At 36.6% G+C, this 20,541-nt stretch overlaps 1 protein-coding gene across 1 annotated transcript in view; it reads right to left on the bottom strand.

Moving 5' to 3' along the window:
• Positions 1-8,986: 8,986 nt before the first annotated feature.
• The window catches only part of CAGE1 (cancer antigen 1), a 108,932-nt gene continuing 97,377 nt past the window's right edge, over positions 8,987-20,541 (bottom strand). The window contains exons 13-15 of the mRNA XM_044683686.1: positions 19,454-19,522; positions 14,560-14,599; positions 8,987-9,141 (exon numbers count right to left, since the gene is read on the bottom strand). Of these exons, the coding sequence (XP_044539621.1) occupies positions 9,034-9,141; positions 14,560-14,599; positions 19,454-19,522 (217 nt within the window). The 3' untranslated portion in view covers positions 8,987-9,033. The remainder of the gene's footprint in view (positions 9,142-14,559; positions 14,600-19,453; positions 19,523-20,541) is intronic.

Here is a 20,541-nt window from a genome sequence, read left to right as displayed (position 1 = left end):
ACTCCACTCTTCAAAACTTTTCAGTCTTAACACTAGCTCTCTGTTCTTTTCTTCATACCATGGACAAAAAGTAATTCCTGCTTCTATGACTAAGTAAGTTTTCTAGCTAGACTTTTATCTTTGGTTTCATTCCCTCTTTATTTCCGAATTATCTGACATTTTGTGATTCAAACCCCCCACCCCTATCCCCAAGCCAAGTGGCAAACAGTCTAATATAGGTTCTGCCAGTGCTGTTCTCCAATACATGTTCCTCATGCCATGAAAGGAGACACATATCACAATACAATAAAAAAAAATTAAGAAGGAAATAAGATATAAAATGGCCTGCTTTGATCTGCATTCAGACTCAATAGTTCCTTCTTTGGCTATGGATACCATTTTTCATCATGAATCCCTTTGGGTTATCTTGGAACCTTGTTTTGCTGATAATAGTTCAGTCCTTCACAGCTGATCAATGTAAAGTATTTGTTACTGTATATACTGTTCTCCTGGTTCTGCTCCCTTCACTTTATAATAGTTCATAAAAGTCTTTTCATGTTTTTCTGAACTCATCTTGTTTGTCATTTCTTATGGTGCAACTCTATACCACAACTTTCTCAGTCTTATGTATCTTCAATTTCTTCCCATTTGCTTACAATTATGCCCATTTAGAACTCCAACTCTAAAAATACTTCTCTTGACACTTCTGTAGTATCTAGCTTTTCTCCTCCTCTTACAGTAGGGATTCTACCTATACTGCTCTACTGAAATTCTTTTCTCAAAGACCACTGAAAGATGTGGGTTTCGCCATTAAAAGGTTAGTGAAATCAAAAGTCTGTTGTCTCTCTCTGTCTTAGGCTCAGAGGGCAAGATGGCGACCCTCAGTCTTGAATCTTTCAAGAACGCAATCTGACTGTTTTATATAGCAACAAAAGAGTTTAATAAAATAAATAGACAAGGGAAGGGACTGGGAAGGAGGGCCAAGGCAAACCCTAAAGCTAAAACCATTAATTACTCCTCCCACCAGCTAAGGGATCAGCAGGGATCAGTCTTCAAATCTTTAAGCCAGTATCACCCTGACCACTCTGTGCTGTAACCGAAAATCCCTATTCTAGCTATCTTGACTATGGCCACTCCAAAACAGTCTTTGATAATGGCTAAACAGTTCAAGTTGCTGACTTAGGCCAATGACCAGGTGGCAGGGTCACAGGGTCTCACAGGCATCAGCCTGCAGTGATTTGATGAGTACAGACAGGTATATTAATTCTTAGGCTCAGCTTCTTATCAGGAACAAATGGTATCTCAAAGCTCAGGATATGAATGAAGAGGCAGGAACCAAAGGGAAAGCTATGTCCAGAAACTGGAAAAGGCTTATTCATAGGCTGGATTTGCTGAGCAACTCCTCTTCCAGACCAATAATCCCCTCCAGGAAGTTCTCACTCCCAAAGTTCCAATTCCCAGGAACTCAGCAACCTCCTAGCTTCTGTGATAAGAGATTAAATCTACCCTGCCCATCTTTGGATTTAATCACCAAAGGTGAAAGCATCTCTATTTAACTCACAGGTTGGGAGATCTGTAACCCACGTGTATTAGAATGAGTGACAAATCAGAATTTACTGACTGCCTCGTGGGGAGTCCTAAGAAAAGCATCTGTTGTGATTGAACATGTAAACTAAGAGGAGGCCACAGGAAGTGACACAAAAGAGGCCCCTTTAAAAAGAGACCTCAGTCAGCTGGGCTCTCTCTTCTGGTTCTTGCTTGGATATGGAGGAGCGCTGGACCTGGGACCCTGAGACCTTGGTGAGACTGCTCTTAAATCTCTTTCTTAGAACTACACGTGGTGAGTGAAAAAGGCTGACTCCTTTAACCTCCCAGGAGGTACTAGCCTCCTGGAGGCTCCCTTAATTTGAGAGAAGCCCTTGTGGCTAAACCCCTTGTTAATTGACTTTTAGGCTCTGGCTGGGCCTCTGGAGCCCTGCCAGAGTAAAGCCCAGATTTGAATACAATCTCTTACTCTACCCTCTTCTCATCTCCCTACTTCCACTCTCTCCTGTATTTTGTAAATAAGTCACTAAAATCATTTTGGGGATTGATAATTATTCAATTCCCTGGAGACCTAACCTTTTAATATTTACCCAATAAAAACTTCTTTTCCCCATTACACTTCTGAGTTCTGACTGTGAGCCACCCAATTTCCAGCTGGTATCCCCTTGCACCTTATCTTTCTCTTTTCCATTTCCAATACCACCTAGTGACTCAATGTCCTAATTTCCAAATCATAGATTTTTTTCAATCATTTCTTTCCTTTGGCCTATCTGTAGCATTTGACACTGTTGACTGTTGCCTCACTCTTTCCTAATAATACACTCTTCTTTTGATTTCAGAGACCTTGTGTTTTTTTTATTACTCTAACTGCTCTTTCTCAGCAGGGGCAGAACTAGCATGGGATGACTGGTATGCCCAAGGTAGTGATAGGGTTGAGGATGAGAGTCACCATTTCCTCACCTGGCTGCTAGACTGAGAGGCCTGCAGGGGTTCTATGCCCTTCTTATCCTTCTCAAATACAATCTATGTCAAAGGGTATTCCAGAATTACTATAATTAGGATAGGGAATCAGTGAGGGCATCAACAAGGGACTGATGGCAAAGGCAGGAGCAACTACTACCTCTCCCCAACAATGTAAGCTCTTACTTATAAAAAGCTATATTATGGGGGGCAGCTGGGTAGCTCAGTGGATTGAGAGCTAGGCCTAGAGATGGGAGGTCCTAGGTTCAAGTCTGGCCTCAGAAACTTCCCAGCTGTGTGACCCTGGGCAAGTCACTTGACCCCCATTGCCCACCCTTACCACTCTTCTGCCTTGGAACCAATACCCAGTATTGACTCCAAGAGGGAAGGTAAGGGTTTAAAAAAAAGCTACATTGTGAATTTAATATGTCATACCCTAAGCTGGCCCCCCAAATCCCAATATAGTCCTCTATAGCCCAGACAGAAATGATATAATATATGGATTACTATAAAAGGACTGTTTAGTTTCTTAAGGGACAGTAAATGACCTTATAGATCATCTGTTTTTACTTATTAAAGAGATAAGGAAACTGAAGTGATTTGACTTGCCCAGTAGTACATGAAGGCAGCATAGGATATTGGAAATATCACTGGATTTGGAATCAGAAGATCTGGATTCAAATTCTTGCTCTTCTATTTACTAATCTGTTTCTTGGCTATATAACTTCATAATCTTTCTGCGCTTAACCAATCAGTTCTTCATCTGTGAAAAGGGAATTGAACTAGAAGACCATTATGGCTTTTACTAATTTTAAATCTATGATTCTTTGATCTCATATATGAGATATATAGGTGTACTTTCCACATTGTGATTTTGAGGTTTCAATATATTGTAGGTCAATATAAGAAATTAAATGGAAATTTTGGGGGAGTTTTATGGATGAAATTAAGAAATGCATCAAATATATATGTTATTCTATAATATCAACATATTTTATCATTTAATACCAAATAATACCAGAAATATATGCAATTTCTTTGTTAAAGTTAAAATAAACAAAAAGTTGACATCTGCAGAAAGAATCTGAAAGCCAGTAGATGATATACAAAGGACAGAAATGTAGAGATATCTTTAAAAGTTTGTGACTCATAAATGCATATAAGGTATTGTAAACACTCTGTAAAAAAAGAAGAAAATGCAGACTTCTATGGTATGAAGGGCCAAAAATTTTATGTGAATTTTCCAGATTGTGGGAGAACCATACCTCTAACCTCCCAAGATGTGGAAGGGATTCCTTCACTACTAACTGTTACTCTTAATCATCGTATAACCAACTATTATTCTTTGTAGGCTGCTTGTCTTTTGGTTGTTTTGCAGTTTCTTCTACTGTAATAGCAGGACCTTTTACATAATAGGTACTCAATAAATATTCATTTGATGAATGAGAATGAATGATCAAATATTGTCCAAGCAGATAGTTATTGGTTACAATGTTTGTAAAAAGTATAATGAATATTATTCCACTATTAACAGGAAAGAAATGGAGCTTGACTATTATAAGTGGGAAGAAAGATGGTTAGTAATACTAGATCTTTTGAGGAATGTATTTATATAATAGGCAAATGGACATCTTAGCTTATCCTATTGCTAAACTCAAAACAGTTAAAAAAATCTTTTCAATACTGATGACGTGTGCTTCAAATACAAAAAAATGAGAGAAAGAAAATCAAATATTGTATTGCATATGCAGGAAGAAAAACAATAATGGAAAAAATTAAAAATGTATATATTTCACAATCATAGAGGTAAAATATAGAGGCTACTTGCCGAAAAATAAGATTCATTTCCTCTTTAACTTGCCATGATCCACAGTGTGAGTGCAAATGAGGTAGATAAAGTAATGGAAGTATAGCAGCAATAATACATTCTAGAATAATACCAAAAAATTTTACAGAAGGCACAAAATGTTACAAAAAGCATATCAGGTATTATATATATATACATATATATTTATGTAATATCATATATTGATGTTACTAATATAGATTTTTTTTGAAGTAACATATGTGTTGTCCTATAGAGCAATTTATTGAAGTAGAAGGATCAAGCAAATACAGTGTAACAAAATAGTACAGATTCAGCAATAGGGAAATCTTATCATGATCAGTAGTGACATACAATCTGTACTGATTATTCATTATCAACAGAAGGTACAATCAGTCACATGAGTTGCTACATGACAAATAGTGCTACAAGTTCTTTTACATCTAGCAAATCTTTAAACCTTGGAGGAGATAGGTTTAAACAAATTCTAAAACACAAACCTCTGTACTGCTGATAAAAATATTCTTTGGGTTCAAAATATCATTCAGAATCCAGTAGACTTCCTGGGAAATACTCCCTCTTGGGAGTCATCCAGGTGCATCATGCCCCCTAGGAATACCTTCACACTTTCACTGGTACAAGATTGACACTCTATATATCTCATCCATTACATTTCTAATATTGCTATAGCACTTTCCTTCAGTTATCAAATGGACCCTTATATCTTATTATATGCAAATAAAAAAACGAGCAGTCAGAGGTAGTGGGGCTATGAAAACCCCTTAAAAGCAATCAGTATTTAGCTTATTAAAGTATCTAAAGGTTGTGTATAGGTTGATAGACCACTTTGCAATGTAACAAATAGGATGGTACAAATAAAAATAGTAGGAGGATAGACAGACACTGTATTCAAAACCCATTTCTTCTTCTTTGTTACTACTTGGAGGGGAGACAAAACTGAAAAGGGTTAATATCAATAAAAACTTAAGAGTCTAAGGGGTACCACCCTCTGCTCCACGCAGAGGGGCATTAGCACCCTGAGTATTTCATGGATGAGTTCCACTTAAGATATACTGTTAAGGGATCATTTGGTTTGGGTTATCAGTTATTTGATTTAAATTTCTAGAACTGTAATCATTCTTAAAGTTGTAATTTTTGAAATCATTCCTATAGTTATTTCTATAGTTGTTTCTATATCTATTATTCCATTGAATATCATTTCTAATTAATTGGAAAAAATTCCTACAGTTTATCATTATGTGGCCCTTCTTTCCACAGAAGTGGCAGGTAAGGGATCGATAGGTTCTTGGAGAGGGGCAAATGCATTGTTTGAGTATCATGACCTTCTTCTTGTTTATCAATTCTGTCAGTTAAATATTTTAATTCTTTCTGAATCTTTTCTAGTAAATCATTAGTTTCTGATTGTTTTTCTTTATTGCCTTTAAAGACATATGCAGCAGCTCACCTCCACACAGCAATATCCATTTCAGGCACTTTGGATAATGTGTTTTAAAATAATCTTGGATTACTCTGCAACAGTTATTGACAAAATGTTGTTTTATATGTCTAATATCTCCTTCTGCAGAAATAGCAAGGTCTAGGTACCTACCTCCCAGCTCAATGAGCCTATCCATAAATTGGGAGAGTGTCTCATCATCAGATTAGCATTCGAATTTAGTCCATGCATCCAGCCTTTCAGAGCATTCTCGCATTGTTCTTAGAATGGTGTCTCTAGCACAATGTAGTTCCATGTATTCATTGTGATCATTATAGTCCCAATGAGGAGAAAACTTAAAGGTTCCCAATTGAATGAAAGTCAAAAAAGGTTTCTTGTAAAGTAGCAATCATGATGTTTGGTGTTGTATTTATAAAGGTCAGATTAAAGGAAAAGGAAAATAATTTTCAATTTCAAGAACCTCTGATCTTATTTTATAATATTTTATATGATGTTATTGTTGCTCTCCAATGGTAGAAAAGCAACCACTGCAGTTCAGCAAGAGGAAAAACTGAGGCAATGGGGGCGGGGGTCAGAATCCAGGTGGGAGTATGGAGAATCTGGCTACAAAGGCAGAGTAGAGGAGGTTTTTAAGGCAAGGATTCTGGGCTGATTTTAGGGACAAGTACACCTCTTAGCTGGAGTGGGAAGAGGTTTTAGCTAAAAGGAAGAATAGAAAGCAAACTGGGGTGGGTGAAAAAGGACTTAGTTAGGAGGGAGGACCAGCATCCCCTGCAGGGGCTAGGAGCTAACAGCTGCCTGGGAAAAAGGGATCCCCCTCCTCTGGGCTGTGAGTTTAAAGCTTACCAGTAGCAGCAGCAGCAGAAAGAGTTAACAGGAACAGCCTCTCCGAGAAAGAGACCCAGTTGCCCAGCTCTCCTGGTGGGCAGGTGTAGGCAATGAGTCTGGGAAAGCTCTGAAGGGTTTCCTGAGGGGAGAGGGGAGACAGAAAACCACAGCAGGAGAAGAAATTCTATCCCTTTGTGGTTGCCAAAAAATTGTAGGAGAAAAAAATGAATAAATACTCCTAGTGTTTTAAAAATATATAGAATTTAATAATAAAAAGAGGAAAAGAAAAGGAAAAGGATTCTTTCAGTAAAGTGAGCAAAGAGAACCAAAAACTCACACCTGCAGCACTTTAGCAAAGCACAAGCTCCCAAAAAAGAGCCCCACAGTGGGTCTCAGCCAAATTTATCTCCCAAGCTCCTTTACATCAAATGAGGATGTAACTTAAAAGGATGCTGGGAATTTAGCTCAAGTGTAGCAAATTTTCCATCTGCAAAGCCCTTATCCTCTTCTGCCTTGGAACCAATACATAGTATTGATTCTAAGATGGAAGGTAAGGACTTATAAAAAATAAATGATTGAGTAGAGGAGAACTCTCCCATTACTTTCATACCTGACAGAGTTCTTTCCTTAGGCAGGAGATCAGTATATTCAAGAAATCATTGTGTGAAGCAAAAATGATGATCATAGCTCAGATTTATGTAGCACTTTAAGGTTCCCTAGGTACTTTCTGTGTTATCTCATTGGATCCTCATAGCATCTCAGGAGGTAAGTGAGATGAGAAACAAGAGGCCCAGAGAGTTTAAGTCCCTTGCCTAGAAGCACATGGTGTTTACATCGTCCTTCATTTTAAACATCTTACTCAGGGGTCTGAATCCATCCAGTGACTCCAAAAGTCATGGCCCGAATATGGCAAAGGGCTCTTCACCAAAGCAGCAGTGCTCATGTGGGTCCATGCTCAATCCAGGACCTCTGACAGTGGGAAGTCATTCCATAACTCATCAGCGCCCACCAGGGGAGCAGCTAATCCTTAGCCTTAGCCAGAATCAGTGGGCATTGCGAGAAAATACATGCTTAAGCAGACTGTCATGGGCCAATCCCTTAAATGTAATAACCACTGTGTCTGAGATTCTCAGGCATTGTTATATTTTTGTTGTTTTTTTTTTCACTCTGCAACTTGACATTTTTCATGGTGTTACCAGTTCTGTAGGATCAGACTCAAGATTTCTTCCCATAAGGGATGAAGATAAATCCTTCACAGGCCTTTTTTTCCTCTCCAGTTATTAGCTTTCCTTTTCTCTGGCTTTTTATTTTTCCTTCATTTTCTCCCCTGGAAATTAATGCCAGCTACCATCTCCACCTATTTCCATGCATACATCCTAGTGCTCACCATCTCTTCTCTCTAGTTAGTCAAAAAGAGAGGTAGGAGAGAGGAAGAAATAGCTCAACATCCACTATGGCTACTTGAACTTCAGGAAAGAATCTTTAAAATCATCTTGTCCAGGATAGACACAGAACACATTTTGGATTATAATATAGTAGTGAAACCCATAAATGAAGAACTTCACAATTGAGACCAACAGCCACTCTAAACAGGTACATTATTAGCTAGGGAAGGAGAACAGGTCCTTATGAAAAGTCAAAAGGCTAAGATCAAGATTGAGGCATCTCTAAAATTTTGATGGAAGATGTAGAGTAGGGGGAAGGTAGAAATGGTGGCTGGGAGAAGGAAATGGGTGTAGTGTCTGATGTAGGAGTCAGGCAGTAAGATTTCCTTCAAAGACATTGGTCCTTAAGGAGTGGGTTATAACTGTGGTTAGAGAGAAGAGTCATAGATTTAGAACTACAAGAGACTTTAAGAGGTCATCTAGTCCAACCACTTTGATTTATAGATGAGGAAATTAAGGGAAGCCCTTGGTCTCAGATCAGTGGCCTCCCTGCTGAATTGGAAAAAAGAGGTCCTCTTAACAATGACATTTTCTCACAGAACCATTGGTCCAATTAAGTTAATAAAAAAAACTGGGTATGACAGAATAATTTGGGAAATATAAATTCCATTTTATAGATGAGATTACTGAGGCTCCAGAAAGGATAATCTGAGTTTCAATCTCACAGGATTTCAGATATCATACTTCTGTTGGGTAAGGGTGATGCTGAGAAAGAGATTATAGGAAAAAGTAGGAGTATTTTTTTCAACCCCATATACCCATCGATGACTCTCTTAGTGGTATTCACTGTGACTGAAGTGGGCACAGTACCTACCAGGATGAAAAAGAATCTACTACATTAAAAAAAAGCTCATGCTAAGGTGGTTATTAAGTCTGCCTTCAGAGAATATCCATAAATCCCCACTGAAATAAAATGGAAAAACTTGAACAACTTTCTTCCTGCTCTGTCTCACATTAACTTTAATACATCATTTTACATATATTATTTGAGCACTTCACTGTGGAACCACTCTGTTTCTGGGATGGCTGTAGGACTGGCAATGTTTAGGCTTCAGTTTTGTTGAATTTAAATCTTTTCTATTTGCTTCCAAGATATGAGGTACCTATGAAGGAAAAGAAAAAAAATCAGCATTTCTCAGTTTTTAAATTTAACTATCAAAGGCAGTTACTGAACAACTTAATAACTTATTATGCATGTAAATGGGCACAGGGAGAACATGTCTGGGTAATGTCCTTTGTAAAATAAAAACTTTATGTTTTTTTCACTCCCTTTTTCTATTCAGAGACTGTTAACAAGTAGCAAAATTGGTTTGAGTTTCATGACCCTAATTACCAGTTGGTGGGAACATCAAAAAGTAGGAAAATGACCAAGATGATTGATAGGAAGATGGAAAAGGGATAAAAGAGGACATTTTGGGTAATTCATCAGTTCCAGTGAAATTGGGTGTAGATGGTATTTGATGTTTCATTAAAATTTGATAATGAAGAAATTTCTATTCTAGGAGGTGGTGTGTTGTACTGGAAAGGGCAAGAGACCAGAAGTCAGGAAGAGTTGATTCTTGTCTTTAAATAGTTGTATGATTCTGAACTTCATTTTCCTTATCTCAAATGGCAACATATTGTACCTATTTCTGTGTACACAATATAAGCTTTTGTAGTACTTTAGATATTATCTAGTCTAAAATCCTCACTGTATGGATGAGGAAACTGAGGTCCAGAGAAACTATTATGAATTGCTTTAGTTTCTTAACTTTCGAATGGAATGATTTAATCTAATAAATCGAAAAATGTTCATGTATTCTGCATCATTTCTGTCATTCTTGTCATACACAAAACACAAAAATATCACACCACACTTGCTGAGCTTTTGGATTACTCTAGTTCCATTGTGTATACATGGGTTGTTGTCTTTAATTGCTCTCTAAACTCCTCAAAGGTAATGACCTTATTTTCTGCTACTTTTATTTTTAGTTCCAGCAAATAAGTGTTGGTCATTGCAGGAAAAATATATTTGTTTTCATGAACACCATAAACTTCTATTTGAAAACATAGATAAATATGAATTGGCTCTTAGCAGCTTGAAGTTTTAAAGAATATAAGAGATATATTAGATTTATATAATACCAAGTTCATTATACTTGCTAACTACATTTATAATATTCCTTTATTATTTAGGGAATTCAGATCACAAATATTATGGGCTGATATATTTTATAGCCAGTCTGCTTATATCCAAGAAACTCTGGGATATTAAGTATAAATTATCAATGAAAATGGTTTAAAAATTTTTTAAGTATAGATTGTATAACTCATTACTTATAGATGATAATTATAGATACGGCATGACTATATGTCAGTAACTTCTACTGAAATTTTCCTATTTATATCTTCAGGCTGATTGATGTTGTAGAGGTGAACCCATGCTCTTAACAGAGTGCAGTAAGGACCTGGTGATATGTTGTCTATGATGTTTGAGGAATAGTCCATCTACCATTAGGGTGCTCAGCATCCCCAAGGTAGCTAATTATTCAACAGCAATAATTCTCAAAAATCCTCTATCAAGTTTGAGAGGGATCATCAGAAGATCATAGATTTAGAGATGGAAAGAACCTTAGAGGCAATGGAATCCAACACTCATTTTACAGATGAGGATACTGAAGTTAAGAGACATTAAGTGACTCGCCCAAGATTTGACTTTTGATTCTTAAAGTGCTAAAGTATACAAATATCTGAACAGATTAAATGTGATAAGAATTAAAAAGCAATAAATCTAGAGGGTTTTTTCTTAGTTAAATTTTGTTTTACTTTCACACTTGCTAAGGGATAGAGAGTTTTTGGATTCTGCCTTCCTTCACTATATCCTACTTTCCTCTCTTCCCCCTACCTTAATTAGAAAAACAATAAAGGGGGCAGCTGGGTAGCTCAGTGGATTGAGAGCCAGGCCTAGAGACGGGAGGTCCTAGGTTCAAACCTGGCCTCAGACACTTCCTAGCTGTGTGACCCTGGGCAAGTCACTTGACCCCCATTGCCTAGCCCTTACCACTCTTCTGCCTTGGAGCCAATACACAGTATTGACTCCAAGACGGAAGGTAAGGGTTTAAAAAAAAAAAAAAAAAAAAAAAAAAAAAAAAAAAAGAAAAACAATAAAAACCTGTTATAAATATGTATAGTAAAGCAAAATAAATTCCTGCATTGGTTACTCCAATATTTATGTCTCAAACTATATACTCTAAGTCCATCACCCCTCTCTCAGGAAGTGAGCAGCACGTTTCATATCAAGTCTCTGGCATTATGTTGATTTCCTAACTCAAATGTGTATCTTTATGATACTGTTGTTGTAGAAATCATTCTGGTTCTTCTTATTTCAGTTTGTATCAGTTCATTAAATTTTTCCTGGTTTCTCTAAAACCATCCTCTTCATTATTTCTTACAACAGACTAGTTTTTCCATAACATTCATATATACCATTACTTATTCTGCCATTCCTCAAGTTGATGGGTATTCCCTCAGTTTTCCAATTTTTCATAAAAAATAACTATTAGAAATATTGCTGTACACACAGATCCTTTTCATCTTAAAAAATTTCTTTGGGATATAAGCCTAGAAATGTTGCTGGGTCAAAGTATATACATATTTAATAACTTTGGAGCATTGTTCTGAATAGCTTTTTAGAATGACAGGACCATTTCACAGTTCCACCAACAGTATTATTACTTATGACAGTGGGGAATCAGAATTATCCACATCTCTATCACACAGTGTGTTTCAAATGGCTTAGTTTCAATCTCTTCTTTTAAAAGCAGCTAACAAGTAGTGAAATTAAGTGATGTGGGATTTCTCTATTTATCCTCTGCTGAAAGTTTTAAGAATAAGAGGTGAGAAAGATGAAGGGGAAAAGCCAGCCATTTGAATAAACTACATGGATAATTCCCAAATAATTAAGAGTTGACTAGATTATTGGAAAGGAGAGCTTTTAGAAGTTCTGGAGATTCAGCATTCCAAGTCAGATCTAGAGCAAGGACGTTTAATTTTTCTGGAAAAATTTTTCTGAAAGCTATACATGATGTCAGGAAGATTAAGCGTTTCTTTAATCCAGTGTTTGAGGCAATGTAGCATAATAGAGTGCCTTGTTTAGGTCTCAACTTCTAATACTTACACTGATTTGACATTGGCAATTAATTTAACCTTTCAACCTAAGTTTCCTTAGATGTAAAAAATGGAGAATGATAGTTGTAGTATCTTTCTAGGGTTGTTGTGAGACTCAAGTGATAAATATAAAGCACTTTGAAAAACTTAAAAGTGCTATATAAATATGGGTTAATATTTTTATGAGTGGATAGAGGTTATTATAAAGGTGTTGAAGCTAATCATTTCCTATGGCGCTGTGTCTGTCTAAATAAACCTGCTTATGATTTTGGGGCCTCAGTCTCTCCTTTTACAAGAAACTTCATTCAGTACTAAAACACAACTTAGTTTAATCATTTATATGAGCCTGAAAAATGATTCTTTCCAGTAATAGAGATGCAACTTTTTTTGACAGACTTAAAAATCCCACAGACTATAATTTGGACAACTTTATATTCCTACAATTTTTTACCACAACAAGATGTTGGCCAGATAATAACACATTATTAAGATAAATTCCCTGGCACTTTTGGAAGGCAGATTCATGTCAGATCCTGAAGAAGAGCTCTTTATGAGTTTACTCATGGGAGGAAGTTTATCTAAGATTTGTGCAATTTTAGGGTTGCACAATGATTTCCTTAATGGTTCTAGTGTGTCTTGTATTGAAGAAAGACTGCATGGTTTACTATAAGGACTAGGAGAATGACTGGTCTGATTTCATTTGTACAGGGAACTTTTGGGTAAGGAAACTCTACAAAAGCAGGTTAGCAGAGTCTATGCAATTTGAAGTCTCAGAGGGACAGTTGAGCACATTCTGAGTTTAGGTGACTTGTTTAGGGTCACATAGCCTGTCAGAGGTTATGCTTTTAATTCACATCTTCCTGGCTTCAAGACTTGCACCCAACTCACTATTCTATAATGCCATTGAAAGCAAAAGAAAGCAGAAAGAAAGACATTGAATCCTCCTAGAGCCTCCAAAGGTCTTAGAGCTGTGTTGGCAAAGATATGGCATGTGTGCCTGTGTGTGCCCAATGGGGCTGCTCTGTTGTCCCCTCTCCACCATGCCTGCAGGCAATATTCACACGCCACACCCCTCTGTCCAGCAGCCCAAGGCAAGCACTTCCTCCCACCACTCTCTGGCTTAATGGGGTCAGTGTGTGCCTCACAGGCAGCTTAAAGGATATGGTTTGGGCATGCAGTCTCTAAGAGGTTTGTCAACACTGTCCTAGAGAACTCTTTTCTGGGGTTTCAGGTTAAGTTCAGGAAGATTGCCACAAACATAGGAGTTTTGTTGCAAACTTTACCTAGCATAGGACTTGAATGGCACGATCTTACCTTCCTATATATATATATATATATTTTTTTTTTTTTAAACCCTTGTACTTCGGTGTATTGTCTTATAGGTGGAAGAGTGGTAAGGGTGGGCAATGGGGGTCAAGTGACTTGCCCAGGGTCACACAGCTGGGAAGTGGCTGAGGCCGGGTTTGAACCTAGGACGACCTCCTGTCTCTAGGCCTGACTCTCACTCCACTGAGCTACCCAGCTGCCCCCTCTTCCTATATTTTTTAATGTATATATACACGTCTGGTGTCTGGTCTGGAAAGGAGTGAAGGCAGAACTAGCAATAAGTCCTGTAAGGAACTCTAGGAAATGCAACAGTGGCCTGGTGTTTAAATTCTAACATCCTCTCCATTGCTTTGGTGTAGAGAAGTTTCAGTCAATGACTATTGAGGCTGCCTGTCCCTGGAAGAAATCTGGTCCAGAGGTTAAGGGTAGGGGGGGGGGGTTAATATAGATGGAGAGGAAATTGGAAAAAAACTGAGCTGATTTGTGGAAATGCAGACTTTTTAAATTATAAGAGCTCAGAATTAATCACGAGCTATTAAAAAAAACAACAAACACAACTCTTATTCCTTCTGTCTTAGAATCAATATGTATATTGTTTCCAAGGTAGATGAGTGGTAAGGACTCGCAATGGGGTTAAGTGACTTGTCCAGGGTCACACAGCCTGGGGTCTCCTATATCTAAGCCACTGAGCTACCCAGATGCTCCTAATTATGGGCTATTGTAACACTGTTGTTCAGTTGTTTTTCAATTATTCCAAATCTTTGTGACCTCATCTGGGGACTTCTTAGTGAAGATATTAGAGTAGTTTGCCATTTCCTTCTCCAGCTCATTTTACAGATGAAGAAGCTGAGGCAAACAAAGTTAGGTGACTTCCCCAGGGTCATTCAACTAATAACTAGACATTTAATAGAATTCTTTAGCATGCTAAAATAATGCTTGTTAATTGTTTTGTAAATTCCAGGACTATATATGTGTCTATTTAATATATTAATATCATTTCTAGGATTCTGTTGGATATAATTATTATTAATAATAATATGTTGACTTACCATAGTCATGGACTTTGGCTGTTTTTCTAAGCCTTTTGTTCTATAGAAGACAGAAAAGCAAATTACAAAGGGCTTGAAACAATATTGGCTAGAACAAAGCTTTGTACTAGTAGGGGCGTAATAATAATGTTGAAGTGGTTCATTTGTTAAATCTTTTTCTCACTTTCAGGGAACATTCAACAGCCTATGATAAAAATATAACTTTAAAAGATTAAAATAAAAAATTTCCCTGAATAGTGTGTGGGCCAGTATCATTGAAGTGAAGCAGCAATATTGAATTAGATTATTTTCACAAGGTTAGACATTTCTACAGATTTAGAGAGCATGCAATCTGTCTGATTTATTTGAGAAAATGACAAATTTCTTAGGAAATGAGTAAAAGCTAAAAATCTAAGTCTGTTTAAGCATTCTTCTATAATCTGCTACCCATATCTAACATGTTTGCCCCATCTATTATGAAACCTTTAGGAAATACTATAAAAGCTCACAAAGCAGGTATGGTCAGATATCTTGATAACATATTAGTATTTTCTTGAGAAAATTGTTTTTTTTTTCTGTTGTTTTTTGTCATTGCTGTTGGTGAGGGCAGCTAGTCTTGTATACTGCTTCTTTAGTATTATTTTAGCATCCTCTTCATGAATTATTTCCTGAAATTCTACTCAGAGATTGGAGATGGCTGCTACCTCAAGATTCAAGGGTACTCTGTGGGTTTGCACTTCTAAAACTATAGTTCATAAGATCCCCCTCCCCCAAATCTGTTTCCTTTTAAAAGTTAGCCAAAGGCACAATTAGTTTTTTTAAAAAGAGCATTTACTAAGATGGCACCATAAGAACAATAGTAATAAAACCTGAGGTATACTCTTCTTCAGCTGTGGTAGCAGGGGTGGGTACATGCTCAAGAGTACATTGATAGCATGGAATATATGTTGTTAAGGCAATTCATGCCTCTGGCTCTGCAAGGTCCTAACCATTCTGTTAGGTGAACTCATGCCCTAACCCCCTGGGCCCAGCATATTTAATAGGGATATCACCCAGCTGAACTCCAAGGGCCTTTTTCTCCCAACAGCTTGATTTCTAACACTGTCTAGTTCTCCCTTGAATCCTTTTTACCCCCCCCCCTCTTTTTTACTGAGGAAGGTCACATTCCCTGGAGGCATTTCCACTGACTGGCCTTTGTGTATGTTATGTACAGTGTGTTCTAATGGGCAATACTTCTAATGCAGGCTTTCTTAACTTGGGGTCTGAGACCCTTTTTTTAAAAATTGCATTTCAATATAATTGGCTTTCCTTGTAATCCTATGGATTTTATACATTTTAAAACATCATTCTGAGAAGAGGCCCATAGCCAGATTGCCAAAGAAGTCTGATTTATTTGATCCCATAACTTGGATTAAAGCAAATATCTGAGTTTGAAAATTTCTAGAAAATTTGTGCTTAGGAAATGATACAATGATGAGCTTTGCTGCTATGTGGTTCAGCAAGGAAGCAAAGAAAGAATTCATACATACATACACACAAATACATAACATAAGGAAATATAGACATCATTCCCACAGAAGCAAAACACTTACCAGTGTGAAGGGTAGGAGATGTTTCACTGGGAAGAAACAGGCTCAAAGCTGGAGTTCAGATGGCAAGATTATATACCCAAAGAATGGTCTTACTTGAGAACAGGTAATTGGTAACAGATATAGGACAGGGATTCCTATAGACCCAGATATAGTAGAAAGTTCTCAGGGTCTCTTATTAATATTAAACTTGGGTGAAGCTCAGGAAGGAGTTTCTTTATTGGGCCCACAAACTAGTAGGACTATCTTAAGGCAGTCAGAGGAGAGTCTCATGACCCCTGCAATGGGTCAAGAGTTTTATCCAATCAATAAACTACAATCTTCATCTTCCTGACACAGAGTTAACAGTGGATAAATACAAATTCTATTTTTTTGTCCCTATGCTTCTATGGTCATTAGGATTACTTGGCTTAAATGACTATTTTGGAGGCTTATCATTATAATATGACATCATCAAACAATAACCATAAAATCAAACAAAAAACACCAAACAATATAAAGTTTATAATTAACAGAGTCTACAACATAAAAATGTTAAGAATCTGTGCTTTAATGGAAAAGGGCCAGTATTTAAATTTTGGAGTGGAGGAGGGAGGAGAGAACAGCAAAGGGAGATTCTTTCTCAAGAGCTAGTTAGGTTCTCTCTGGCAGGATATCTTTTTTTTTTTTTTTTTTTTTTTTTTTTTTTTAAATATTTTTAAACCCTTAACTTCTGTGTATTAGTTCCTTGGTGGAAGAGTGGTAAGGGTAGGCAATGGGGGTCAAGTGACTTGCCCAGGGTCACACAGCTGGGAAGTGTCTGAGGCCAGATTTGAACCTAGGACCTCCCGTCTCTAGGCCTGGCTCTCAATCCACTGAGCTACCCAGCTGCCCAGGATATCTTTTTAAAGGCCACTCCCATTCAGTTTGTGGCCAATGATCATCCAGCCAATGGCAAGCTGCCCTTCAGTTCCATTAGGGAAAGCATCTTCACATTTCATAACAAGAAATGAGGTAGAGATCATGCTTTTGTACTGTAATACATTACTACTTTGTCTCTTATCTGTCCTTTCTATGATTTCAGTCACAGGGGTGGGGGTGGGGAGTGGGATCAGTTGGATCAGAGAATCCAAGCAATTCCTTCAAGTTACACTGTGGAATTGTAAGATACCTTAAAAGGTCTTAAAACCATAGACGCAGAGCTGGAACTTTAGATGTCATCTGGTCCAACCTCATCTTTTATGAATAAGGAAACAGGCTAAGATAAGTTAACTTGTCCAAGGTCACACAGGTATTAAGTAACAGAACTGTGATTTGAAACTGGGTCTTTTCACTTCAAATCAGTCCATTTTCCCATTGAATCATGATGACACCTTTAGGCAGGACTAAATCTCTGCAAACTAGCCCAGATTTGAAAGTCTATTCCATTTTTTAAAAATTCCAGAGCAAAAGATTATACAAATTGCCCTAGCAAGAGCATTTTATGTTGGAAAAAGAAAGTTAAGAAAACCCTAGTTGATACATATCTTCAGGTGTATAAATAAGACCTCTGCTAGTGTATTTTTTTAACATAACCAATATGGGAATGTTTTGCTTGATTATGCATATTTGTTAAAAGGGTTTTGCCTTTCTGTTTCTTTTCCCAGTAGGGAGGATGTGGGAGAGAAAATAAATGCTTGTTAACTAAAAATAATTAATTTAAAAACAAGTATATATTTGCTTAAGGATTAAAATTTTTAATTTGAATCCTGATTACCCATTTTTTCCAATATGCCAATATTTACCTTCTAGAATCAAGGTGTAGTGAAATGTATCAGGCGCTTAAAATTGTATTTTTTGAATTGACCATAAAATCAGTACAAGTCAATAATGTGATATGCCAGCTGCTGTATGTAGGCTATCCCAAGAATTACAACAGTGTCCAGGACCAAGAGATTGATAGTTTTGATATGTCTTGGTCAGACCATATCTGAAGTAATGTTTGATTCTGGCCATCACATTTTAGGTTGATAAGCTGTAGAGCACCCGGAGAAGACAGCCAAAATGATAGAGGCCTTTGAAATCATGTCATTTGAGAATCAGTTGATGGAACTGAGGATGTTTTTAGCCTGGAGGAGAGGAGAATGAAGAAAGACATATGATAACTGTCTACAAATATCTGACGGGCTATCATGGGAAAAAGGTGCTAGCCTTGTGCTGGTTGACTCCATAAGGTATAACAAGATGCAATGGGTGGAAGCTGCAGAGAAACAGAGTTAAGACTTGATATAAGGAAAAATATTCTTAGACAAATTTTGGACAATTAGAGCTATCAAAAAATGAAGATGGCTGTCTTAGGAAGTAGTGAGTTCTCTCTTTAGAGGTAGGTAAGTAAAATGTGACTATTCATTAGGTATATTATGGACGATCTTTCTGTTTAGACAGGAGTTGAATTAGATGGCTACTGAAGTCCCCTGCAGTTCTGAGATTTTTGTGGCCAGAAGAGATTCATGTTATGTTGTTGCTGAAGAGGCCTTAGAGATCCTCTTGGCCAACTCTGTCATTTTATAGTTGATATAACAGAGCACAAAAAGTGAAAGTGACTTGCCAGTTGCATTGAGTTTACAGTTAAGTCAGACTATTATATAATTTTCTTTTCCAAAACCAATAGGACATTCCCAGTGCTCTTCTGAAAAGACTTTTGAAAAAAAAGAATTTAGGAAAATCTTGGCTCAGAATTTAAAAAAGAACCTATTGCAGCTTTTCAAAAGTGAAATGGGCTATTTTCAGGGAGTTCTGAGTTTCCCACTAAAAAAGGTCTTCAGTTTTAAGGGATACTACAACTAATATTCATATTTTGGATAGCAGATGGACTAGATGATTTCTCTGGTCTCATTCTACTTTAGGGGTCTTTGATTACATAAACTATGCCAATGCAGAGGAGCAGGTTTTCTCCTGATTCTTTACCTTTCAGCTTTACAGGCATAAAGGAGAAAAATCAGCTGGGAAAAGCAAGATTTATCTTATCTTGGTACAGTGAAAAAATCTGATTTGGAAGCAGAGGTCCTGGGTTCAAATCTCAGCTTTACTACTTAATATTTGTGTGACCTTGGACAAGTTATTTAATCCCTCGTGGCCTGAATTTCAATTGTAAAATGAGAGGGTTTGATTAGTTGATGTTTAATGTCTAAATCTTTGGAACTCTAGATACCTAAGAAAATGAGATTTAACCTTTCATGCCAAACCCTTATCACAAAGCATGTTGCTGTCTTTTAATCTATTTTCTGTAGGTGAAGATTTAGCTCATAATCTCTACAATCTCCCATTGTTAAGATTATCTTTTTTTATTTGACACAGAAAAATCTTACCTTAAACTTGAGATTTGTGGTTTAGGCTTCTTAATTATATCTTCTAATTGTCTATTCCTCTTTTCCAAACTAATAAAAAATAAATTTTAAGTTAAATTGAGTTTCTATTTAATATTTTGTTAGATAAATTAATAATGTTATATAGAACTTGAGATACATGTATTTACATGTATTTACCTATGACATACATATATCGATACATATGTCTGTAAACTCTTTTATTTATATTTATATAAATGTATCCTTTTACATTTTGTACCACATATACTTTCCCATTCCATTTCATATATTATGTACAAGCCCTCTGTGAGAAGAATCCTCCTATGTTTAATCTCTAGAAATAATTGTGATATAAAGAAAAAAGCTATCATTAAAATAAAATTTAAAAAAATACTGAACTATTTTAGGTGGTAATAAAGTTTTTAAAAAACTCTAAGCTTCACTTGGCTAGAGGTCTGTCAGAGACTAAGGATGGTAGTATCAGGTTTTCTCTGGCATATGTTTCCTTTTTTAAAAAGATTTTTTAAAATTTTAATAAATTTCCACATGAGTTTTTGAAAGTTATATGATCCAAATTGTCTCCCTCCCTTTTGTCCTCCCTCCTCCCAGAGCTGGCAAACAATTCAGTCTGGGTTATACATGTATTATCATGCAAAATATATTTCTATATTATTCATTTTTGTAAGTGAATAATCTTATAAAACCCAAATCTGAAAACATATACCCAAATAACAAGTGATAAATCATATGCTTTCATCTGCATTTCTACTCCAACAGTTCATTCTCTGGAGGTGGATAACATTCTGTCATAAGTCCCTCAGAATTGTTCTGGATCATTGCATTGCTATTAGTAGCAAAATCTATAACATTTGATTATTCCACAGTATTACTGTTACTATGTACAATGTTTATCTGATTCTGTTTATTTCACTCTGCAATCAGTTCAAGTAGATTTTTCCAATTCTTTCTGAAATGATCCAGTTCATCTATTCCTTATAGCACAATAGTATTCCATCACTTTCATATACCACAGTTTGTTCAGCCATTCCCCAATTGAGGGATTTCCAATTCTGTCACCTCAAAAAGAT

The sequence above is a fragment of the Gracilinanus agilis genome, chromosome 1 (genome assembly GCF_016433145.1).
Source record: "Gracilinanus agilis isolate LMUSP501 chromosome 1, AgileGrace, whole genome shotgun sequence".
Taxonomy (NCBI): Eukaryota; Metazoa; Chordata; class Mammalia; order Didelphimorphia; family Didelphidae; genus Gracilinanus; species Gracilinanus agilis.
The sequence above is the reverse complement of the archived record's forward strand: the minus strand, read 5'-3'. Positions and strand labels throughout refer to the sequence as shown.